Source organism: Curcuma longa, chromosome 21, assembly GCF_044706935.1.
Source record: "Curcuma longa cultivar G26 ecotype Majalengka, Jawa Barat chromosome 21, ITB_CL_G26_1.1, whole genome shotgun sequence".
NCBI lineage: Eukaryota > Viridiplantae > Streptophyta > Magnoliopsida > Zingiberales > Zingiberaceae > Curcuma > Curcuma longa.
In genome coordinates this window covers 5,710,848-5,720,539 of record NC_133881.1, presented here as the reverse complement: position 1 = coordinate 5,720,539, position 9,692 = coordinate 5,710,848, and the positions used below count along the sequence as shown (strand labels likewise).

The following is a 9,692-nucleotide window of genomic DNA, read 5'->3' as shown; positions in this document are numbered from 1 at the left end:
TCAAGGATGTAGAATTATTTGATCTTGGAGACAAGTACAATCTGGTAAAGGGGAGGAGTAGACAGACTGATTGTTCTTTCGTTGTGTCATTCCCTTTCTTTCGCTCTCATGAAATATTCCTTCCATTTCTTCCTTGAAAGACTTCCAACTGTAGTTATCGAAACACACAACTAAACATTATAAGTGATATTAGCAAACATCAGAGAAACCAAGCTATCTAGGTAGTTGTGTACTGGATATTAGTATCTTGAAACAACATGACCAACTTTCGCTTGTTTGGCTTAATGGTCTTAGAATGCCCTCCGTGGAGGAATCGACGATGGCCCATCATGAACTGCGGAAAGTTGCCACCCTGGGTGGTCACAAAAACTTCACTGTGAAGACACACAAAATAGTCTAAGGCAGCCAACCTTGATGAATAATCCTACAAGAGTATTTTCCTTTTGGCTGTCAATATAATCGGACAAATAACAATAGGAAGTAAATTAGTAGAAGAATGAGCAAATAAATTAAAGTGAACCTGAAATGGAACAAGTTCCTCTGGAGTAGCAAGAGATTGTTTTGTCTCTAAAAGTGGAAATAGTTGCAATAGCGGCGCTAAGTGTGTTTCTGCCTTGTATATTTTGCCAGATGCCAAATAAATTGGAGTGTTGTTATTGAAGCCCATACCTCTTAACATCATTCCCACCTATTCTGACAAGGAAAAACTGAAAAATAATTATACACAATGTGGTGTGCAAATAAGCTAACGATGAGATAGTATGTTTAAGGTCAATGCATGCATGCCTCAGATGATCGATTGGTTTAAGGGAAAATACTAATCATTGGAAATTGATTCCAGAATTGTCTGTGTAGAACATGCTTCAGATAGATAGTCGGCTGATTAGTTACCTTGAGTGATTCATGCAAATATGTTAGATAGCATGAAATGTACGGCTAAGGTGTCTAAGAAACAAATGAACATTTACAAAACAATGCTTAAGAAGAGACTGCATGAGGTTAATGTATTCTCACTCCTTGTAGAGACTTTGTTCAACCAGGTGAAGTTGGCCCAAAATGAGATGAACAGGAGTCGCCAGGTTATTGTCAAAACTATTAGGAGTTTAGGTGCATTGCCATAATGAATATTTATAATTGTGGATGCTGATGAAAAAAGTATTCTCAAATAAAAGAAAGGAAATGATGGAATATTTGCAATGCATTGAGCTTCTAGAGGTAATTAGTTACCTCCAAAGGAGTCAAAGGGCATTTGCCTTGCATTCTGTTTAGATCAGGTCTCAAACAGTGACTTTGGAGTTTAAACTTCTTCCAACCTCTTTGGCGAGCTGAATCCATTTCTACTTTCTCATCCATTCCTCCATCATAAATGCAGCATGAGAAGGCTATCATGTCCTGCAATAGCAGTGACAAAGAATGAACCCAGTAACAACAATTTTTTGTACATGCAACATCCACAGGTTCAGATCCAATACCGCCTCAAAGCGTAGGTGGACAGCAACATAATTCCCCTCAGATAATGAACTTTTCTCTTTCATGTGATGAATTAGCTTCGTTGCCATTGTTGCTATGGAAGGTGAGAACCTGATTGCCTTGAAATTAGCTAAGCACCTAAGTCTTTGCATGTCTGATGGAACTTCAACTTCCAGTCTATTTGCAAAAGGGGCAATGCGAATAACACTGCAATACATGTGAGGGTCATTTTATTAAGCATGACCAATGAGAAGGGAAGGGAGGGTTGGTTACAACTCCACTGACACCAGTAAGGCTAACTTGCTGGGTTCGGACCATATCTAAAATAGAATGTAGATCAGCAAGCAGTCGTTGTTCTAACAAAGAATTTAATTTTCTTCCAGATAAGAGTTTTCTGTGATTTTGTCTTTAATTAATATTAATTTTATGTTTGTGAATGCATTAGCATATATATAATAACAGTGAAGTAGTATGAAAATTTATGCAGTTGGGGAAAAAAACTCCCCACAATTCAATTTTTGGCACTTTGGACCAATCTTAATCAAGTAGTAACAAGGCATACCCGTGCTCCTGCAATAATGGTAGTGCAACATCTGAATAAAATCTTGCCGTTGCCCAAGCTTTAGCTTTCAAGTTTGGTATACTGCTGGTATTGTAGCCAAATCTTTCAACGATCATCTCAGGGAGTTCTTTCACCACTTTCACATGCCCTTTAAGAGTCTTTATGAAGTGATCTTCATCATAAATATCCTTAAATTTGCTGTCAAAAGTGTTAGAGCACTTCTAAAGTTATACGGAGTTTGAATTTCATTAACAAGTACTTTTTGATTGTACACTAATAATGTAAATCCGTGATTTCACAAGAAGGAAATTCAAGATATAAATTATTGTAAGCTACATACAGCCAGTATCTGAAATAAATGAGTTCCTCTATCATCAACTAATTAACCAAATTTGAAGCTATTGAATTTCTATTTGTGACGGCTGTCTTGGAACAAATACCAAATATATCAAATGGAGATATCTCCATTTGATCTATTGTACATTGCTGAAAATGAAGTTGTATCTCAATTCACAAGATGCAAATATTTTTAGCTCCTTATCCAGTAAACTTGGAGTTATTCCAAATTGCATGTGAAGACCCAAAGGATTCTCATAAAAAATTCTAGCAGTTATGAAGATAAATATATAATATTGATGGATGATAATAGTATACCATAAAATTCTAGCAAGTTATTTAAAAAGTAGTATCCAAAAGACCAAACCATAAAACTATATTGGTGAATGATAATATTAAACTTCTCCATACATCCCTGATAATATTAGGTCAGTTGAGGGTCCAGGCCTTATGAAAATCAAATTGAACTCTGAAGTTCACTTAACTCATCATCCACTGTTATTAACTTGTACCAATGTATCCCATTACATGCAAATAGTGACGTTCTGATATCATGTATAACTCAGATGCAAGTCATGTCAGTTAAATCCTCAAAACTAACTTAGAATGTGATTTTAAAATGTAAGTCATGACTTTTGATTTGCATATTATCCAAAGACATAGCAGAGTCAAGATATAAGATTTTTAGAAATTTTCCATACAAGAGCTGGAAACTACACTAAGTAGCAGAAATCAAATACTATTCAAAGAGTGAGAAGAGAAAGGTTGACAAAGAGTAACTCATAGCAGCATCATAGAAGCTAAGAGGATAACATAGAATAGACTTAGAACATTTAACAAGTCATTGAGCAGTAGGGAAGCAGAGATACTACCTTATGCAATTAAATAAATACAACCAAGCAGCATACCAAAGAAAAAGCCAAAAGTGGCTCCCACATAAGAAGAAAAGAATGAGAAATTTGTTGCCCTATTTTTAAGAATTTAATTGAAGAGACATCAAAAATGATATTGCATGTACCTAATTTGGGAATTAAAGCAAATGAGAAATGTTTACTCGCCTTGGATCCATCCAAATGTTGTGAACATGGAATTTGGGAATAACAAGAATAGCATTTAGCAGTCCAGCCAATGCAACAGCATTGCATATCTGGCAACAGTAACACATCGAAAGTAACCATAAGGTGATGCTAATTTAAAACTCAAGAAGCCTTAGCTGTTAAATAACATCACATATAGATGAATGATGTACCGATGAGCGTTGTTGATTTAAACCACCATTTGCATCAACTATCAGGTAACCTGATGGCCCCTGCAGTGTAGAAGCAAAGAAGGATCATCAAATGTTTATCAATCAAAATTATATCATCCATAAGCAAGCATACTGATATTCCCAGTTTAAATCAGATACTGGTTTGCCCGGGATAAGCTGAATGCAGACTCTCATGTGAGTCCTTTACCAATGTGGAAACATGAGATGGTCTAGTTAATTAGAAGTACATGTAGCTTGGATGAAGTGCTCCAATTCATGTGCTTAGCAGATGGTGAGATCATGTGTAATACACATGAGTGATCTAGTGCACCGCATTGGGCAAGCACTCAATTTATGCATGTTCCTAACATTGGCGCACATAGGTGCATTAGTTGCAATGTGGTGTTTTATGGAACTTTTTTTTACTTTACATATATGCATCTTTGTCAGTCATGTTGTAATACCTTTAGTTTTATTTTATACTTGGGATCAAATTGAAATTTTCCTAAATTGGATGTACTTTTTTGTAATGTGGGAAATAGTGGGGAATTCCTACAAGGGTGAACTGAAGGGTATGGTGTTGAACAACGTAACTAAAGAAAAACAAACCTGAGGAGCTTATCCTAAAATTTAAGGGGAAATCAAACCTCCTATGGAAACAGTGAATGGGACAAATTTATAGTGGACAGAAAACATGTTTAATTAGGATTGTACCAGAAGAATACTGTGTCTTATGAATTGTGCAATGCTTTGACTGTTTAAGTTTCCTTCTGTTTGTCCAAATCTTGTTCATCTGCAAACAAAAGCTGATCCCAGTTAACCATTACATATTTAGGTAATGAAAAAAAAAATCAAGCTAAAATAATGCAATGGACAATTTTTTACAACGTCCCAAGGCATATTTCACAAGTAAATGGGGCATCGTAAATTGCAGTACCAACTGAAGGTCATTAGCAGATCAAAAGTAAATGGGGCATCGTAAAGCACACAAAAAAACTATGAAAAAAATGGTGGCAAGCTAGTTAATGTTACAAGTCAACGAAGCAATGAAATAGGAAAAAGAGGTGGTGGTTCAATTATTCTTCTCCATCTTCACCTACTATTTATTGCAAATCCACAGTTCTTGATATAAGCCACTTAGCTTTAACCATTAATAGTTTGAACTAAAGCAAATTGTAGCAGCTTTTGGACAAGCATGAATGTGAACATCATGAGGAAAATAGCAAAACCACCTATATTCATGATACACAATGATTGCCCGTGCAGCAGAATCAGAGACATGAACTGATGCACTCATGAATCAAGGCTTTGGTAAACTAATATCAAATATTGTAAAGAGAAAAAAATTTCTTCAGATTAATTAGTCTAAGCAGGTAGGCAGCGTATGCTCAAGAAATGTAATTTACATTTTTCTTTTAGAGGAAGCATAAGTTGACATTGTTAACCTGAAAAAGGCTTGAACAATATAAAATACAAGATGACATAGAGAGCCAATAGAGGAGATCGAATGTGCAATAACATACTGTATAAATTTCATAGAGTTGCAACCATGGGGATTCGTTCATCTCACAGTCGATATACCAAAGCAAATGGAAGTTGGAGATTGTTTAAAGATCACAAACTAACAAGTTATGCAACCACAAAGTTCCACAAATCCTAGCGCCAACAACGTTAGTAACAAGTCTAGACCTCTTTCTTTCCTTTTTTTCTTTAAAAAAACAAAAGAATAAACGGATCGTTCGGGGTTTTCTCTCGCTTTTCCTTTTTGGTAGAGGATCATTCGATTCTTCGAAGGCTCCATTTCAGGGATCTTTATGAAAAATAAAGCTTCGTCATTCATTTCGTTACATTTTTGTCAAACTATTTCTTCAAGAAGTTTTCTTTTTCTTTCGAATACCCAACATCTCTAATCATATTAGAATATTTTACGAATCCCTAAGTTACCAAGCAGGTTCAGAGGGGCTGATTAATGGGCAAACCTGAGCAGCTGAAGAATTATCCGAGAGCATTTCCGGCAATAACTTCTGAAACAGCTCGTTGCTCCGATACACAGACCCAGGCGGAGGAGGAGGTGTCGGCGACGTCGACCCCAAGGCGGAGAAGAAGGAGGCGCAGTACCAGAGGCCAAGAAGATAGGCAAGGAGAGCCGCAAGGAAAAGAAGCGGCGGAATGAGACGGCAGAGGACGACGGGACCACCATCGGGGTGGTCATCGCGAGGCTTTCCTCCGCGGCGGCAATGCCAGGGACGGCGAGCGGCAGGAGGGCTGACGGCGCGGCTCTTGGTCGGCTTCATTTGTCGCTGGCGCTCGGAGAAGGATCCATGGAGATTGGATTTGGGGAGGAGTGGGTGGATTCTTGAGCAAGAAAAGATCGAATCGAGATCGGATGGAAATCTCTTTGAGTCTTCGTCGTCTTCGTCTTGCTCGCTCCGAGGAAGAAGAGGAAGAAGGAAGAGAGGGGACTTGAAGGCGACTTCAAATTAATAGCATGAAACGGTGGGCTAAGCTTTATAGCATTCGTAGGCGTTCTCGATTAAATCAGCCTATTTTGATATTTACAAAATTAAAAATTAAAAATTAAAAAAGCGTTTCGTTAAAAATAAAATAAAATAATTACTAGAGGTGTAACAGCTACCTAGATTTAATTAAAATTATTATATTAAAATACTTATTATCAATTTAATTAAAAAGACTTTAATTTTATTAAAATCATTTAAAATTATTATTATAGTGGTTTTGTATGGTTTTAAATAATTTTAACTAACTTAAAATAATTTTAATTAAATTTGAATAATTTTAACTAGATTAACAAATATTTTTAATAAATAATACTCTCCTTGTATATATAGTAACATAAATAGATCGATCTTAGAAATCAGTAAATTAATTTCTTTTTATCATTTTAGAGCCATTTGGGAAAAATACTAGATTTTTTTCTAAAGATCTAAAAAATAAACTAACATTCTATTATAAATACCTTAAAAATTAAATAAATCGCCTCATCCGTGTACTATACATTTAACAATATTTTTTTAAAAAAATAATAGAAAGTAAATAGATATATTTTTTAAAAAATAATATATAAATTATGAAAGAAAAAAATAAATTTAGAAAATAAAATAATTTAAAAAACAATAAAGATCAAGTAAATTTAATTTAGAAGTAAATTCATTTTCTATAAAATGTGAAATTTAAATGAAAAAATAATAATTGTAATTAAAAAAATATTATATATTAATTTTAATTAAAATTATTGCATGACATCTTTTACTAAATTGGAGCCTGAATAGTAAAAATATGTCCACGTTAACAATGTAACAATTTAATTTTTTTAATTACTCAAAAAATAGTTACATAGCCTGAATAGTAATTTTTTTTTAATTACTCAAAAAATATTGAAGGGTAACTTCAATTCCTATATTTTATGCCTGCATCGAAGTTGTTAAAGTTATTTGTTCATTATACGATAAACAATTAAAGAGCTTCCTTTGTCATTAAAAAAAATATTAAAATTATTTAAGAGGAAGAACAAAAGGACGATGAACATGAGAGTTTCAAAGTGGACCTTGATAATCCATCATTTATTAAGAGATCAAAAAATATACTTAATATGCAGAGCCGGTCCTGAGTGTACAAGGGCCCTGGGCGAAATTAAAATTTTTGGGCCCTAATATAAAATTGCACTGTTAAAAAATCTTTTATTTGTACAAAAAAAAACACTTACTCAATGGCAACAAGTAAACAAAAGTTCATACTTGAACTTTTCTGCTAATTTAAACTAGCAGAAATATGTCTTGCCTCCTCAATGAGCATCCTTATGTCTTCCAAGCTTTGGGGGGGCTTCGTCAGGCTCACAATGGTAAAACCTCATCTGGACCTCTTCGGTCATCGCTGGAGGCAACAGCCTTAGAAACCAAGGATGCTTCTTTATTTCAGCAATTGTTATTCTCTGTAAATATATACCTTTTGATGAGTAACTAAAGAACTGAAATTGAAGTAGTTTGCTTTTGAGACTTTCAGAACTACTACCTTTGACGGATCGACAACAAAAATCCTGGATAATAAATCCTTGCAACTCTTCGTGACAAGCTCAGGAATCGGATAATTAGCTGAAACTATGTTCTGCAATTAATAAAATTAAACATCAGAATATCCATGGTATAAAAACTTACACATTGATGAATTTTAGTAACAGAAAGCCAATAAGTACCTGATAGGTATCTGTAATGCCCGAGCCATCGAAAGGAAATTTCCCAACCAAATTGACATCGTATATAGAGTGACTCCACACGACCAGACATCAGCCATCTGCCATAACATAAATCGAATACTTCAGACTATTATCATACATTACTTACAAGTATCTTCAGATTTCTCAAGAACATCTTTCCACAAGTAAATCTCTCATTTTTATATCAAGATTATCCCAAACTCTTGGATCAAATATGTTTAAATCACATTTTGATGTTGAACATTGGTTTTCGTTTGTATACTCATTATTACAACAATTATCAATATCTTTAGCTTTGTCAATTTTAGTTTCATCTAAATCATTAAAATCTTTATTCTCTTTATTTTCATTTTCTACCAATTTCTTATTTTCATCACTTTCGTTTCTTACAAATTCTTCGTTTTCATCATTCTTGTTTTCCATAAAATCTTTATTGACATTTGATTCATTCGTTAAAATCTGAACTAAATTTTCCGTTGAGTCATGTGATTCTTTACTAAAATATTTATTTAATGAACCTCTTAAGCTTTGGGTTATCTCTTCCTCTTTTTTCTTTTTTTGTCTTTTTTGATAACCAGATAATTGTTTCATGATGATGAATAATTTTGAACAATAAACATTAAGCAATAAGCAATAAGTAATAAGCAATAAGTAAAGAACAATAAAACCTAATATGACGATGCAGCCCCACGGGTGGCTGAGGCTTGGGGATCTTCACTGCTTCACAAAGGTATCTCTTCAGTCAAAATTTATGGACGGTCTTTGAACTGTCAGAAGAAACAAAATCCCCAATTAAAACATTTTAAACAATCATTGCATAATAAAATGATTTCAAATATAATTTTAAGTTCGGCAAAAAAATAAATGTATCTGTACACTTTCAGGCTAGCATCTTTAAACATTCATCAGTGAAGCTAAGAATTCAGAATCTAAAATCATCATACCAATGACACATAATGCAATTTTTTCTAATCCCTTGATAAACTTTCTGAGACTCTATTTGAAACCCTAAATTACCTACAATTTAGGAATTACATAGGAAGATCACTAAGACATTAAATGTAAAATGTAATTGATTAATTATCACAAACTATAAAAGTACTATAGAAGAAATCGGCGCCATAGATACCTATGCTGTGCAGTGGCCAGTGTGCTGTGTAAAACCAGAAGCAGCCGTCCCACACTCCCACTGACCCACTCCCACTGATCGAGCGAGCGCCGGCAACCAGAACGTCCCACTGACCAGACCCACTCCCACCGACCGACCGAGCGCCGGCCGTCGGCTTCGTGCAAAAGGAGAACCGGCCGCCCCACTCCCACGGTCCCACCGAGCGAGATCGTGCAAAAGGAGAACCGTTCCACTCCCACCGACCGTCGGTGAGGATCAGAGGATGCAGCGAGCGATGGCTTCGAGGAGCGAGGGCTTCGAGCGAGGCAAGGAGCGAGCAGCGAGCGAGGAGAGGATGAGCGACGGCTTCGAGCGAGCCCGGAGCCGCGAGGCGAGGAGCGGCAGCGAGCGAGGTGCGAGGAGAGGATGCGCGACGGCTTCGAGCGAGCCCGGAGCCGCGAGGCGAGGAGCGGCAGCGAGCGAGGTGCGAGCGAGCCCGGAGTCGAGGCGAGGAGGCGAGGAGCGGCAGCGGCGAGGTGCGAGGAGAGGATGCGAGCGAAGGAGCGAGAGAACAGAACGGGCGGCGGCTTCTTCGACGCTTCGTGACTCCCAACGTAACCCAACCCTAAGACTAATTCTTAATATAAAATTAATAATTAATGGTTTGAAATTGGGCCCCTAGGATTGTTGGGCCCTGGGCGGTCGCCCCGTTTGCCCCGGCCCAGGGCCGGCTCTG

The 9,692-nt window shown here is 36.3% G+C and overlaps 1 protein-coding gene and 1 long non-coding RNA gene across 3 annotated transcripts; both read right to left on the bottom strand.

Annotated features, from left to right (window-relative positions):
* Nucleotides 1-5,911, bottom strand: LOC141814747 (O-fucosyltransferase 10-like). The gene is made up of 10 exons (XM_074702695.1): nucleotides 5,597-5,911; nucleotides 4,312-4,410; nucleotides 3,618-3,677; nucleotides 3,427-3,515; nucleotides 2,033-2,230; nucleotides 1,473-1,677; nucleotides 1,228-1,392; nucleotides 521-688; nucleotides 234-424; nucleotides 1-148 (listed from the first exon to the last, which is right to left on the bottom strand). The coding sequence occupies exons 1-10, from the start codon at nucleotides 5,909-5,911 to the stop codon at nucleotides 1-3; spliced, it is 1,638 nt and encodes a 545-aa protein (XP_074558796.1).
* A 1,352-nt stretch (nucleotides 5,912-7,263) lies between these two features.
* Nucleotides 7,264-9,558, bottom strand: LOC141814749 (uncharacterized). 2 transcript variants are annotated; one of them, XR_012600521.1, is made up of 4 exons: nucleotides 8,978-9,558; nucleotides 8,517-8,615; nucleotides 7,647-7,739; nucleotides 7,264-7,566 (listed from the first exon to the last, which is right to left on the bottom strand). It is a non-coding gene; the product is annotated as an uncharacterized LOC141814749 (long non-coding RNA). The 2 variants fall into 2 exon arrangements; XR_012600522.1 differs by lacking the exons at nucleotides 8,517-8,615; nucleotides 8,978-9,558 and adding an exon at nucleotides 7,828-7,921.
* Nucleotides 9,559-9,692: the final 134 nt, after the last annotated feature.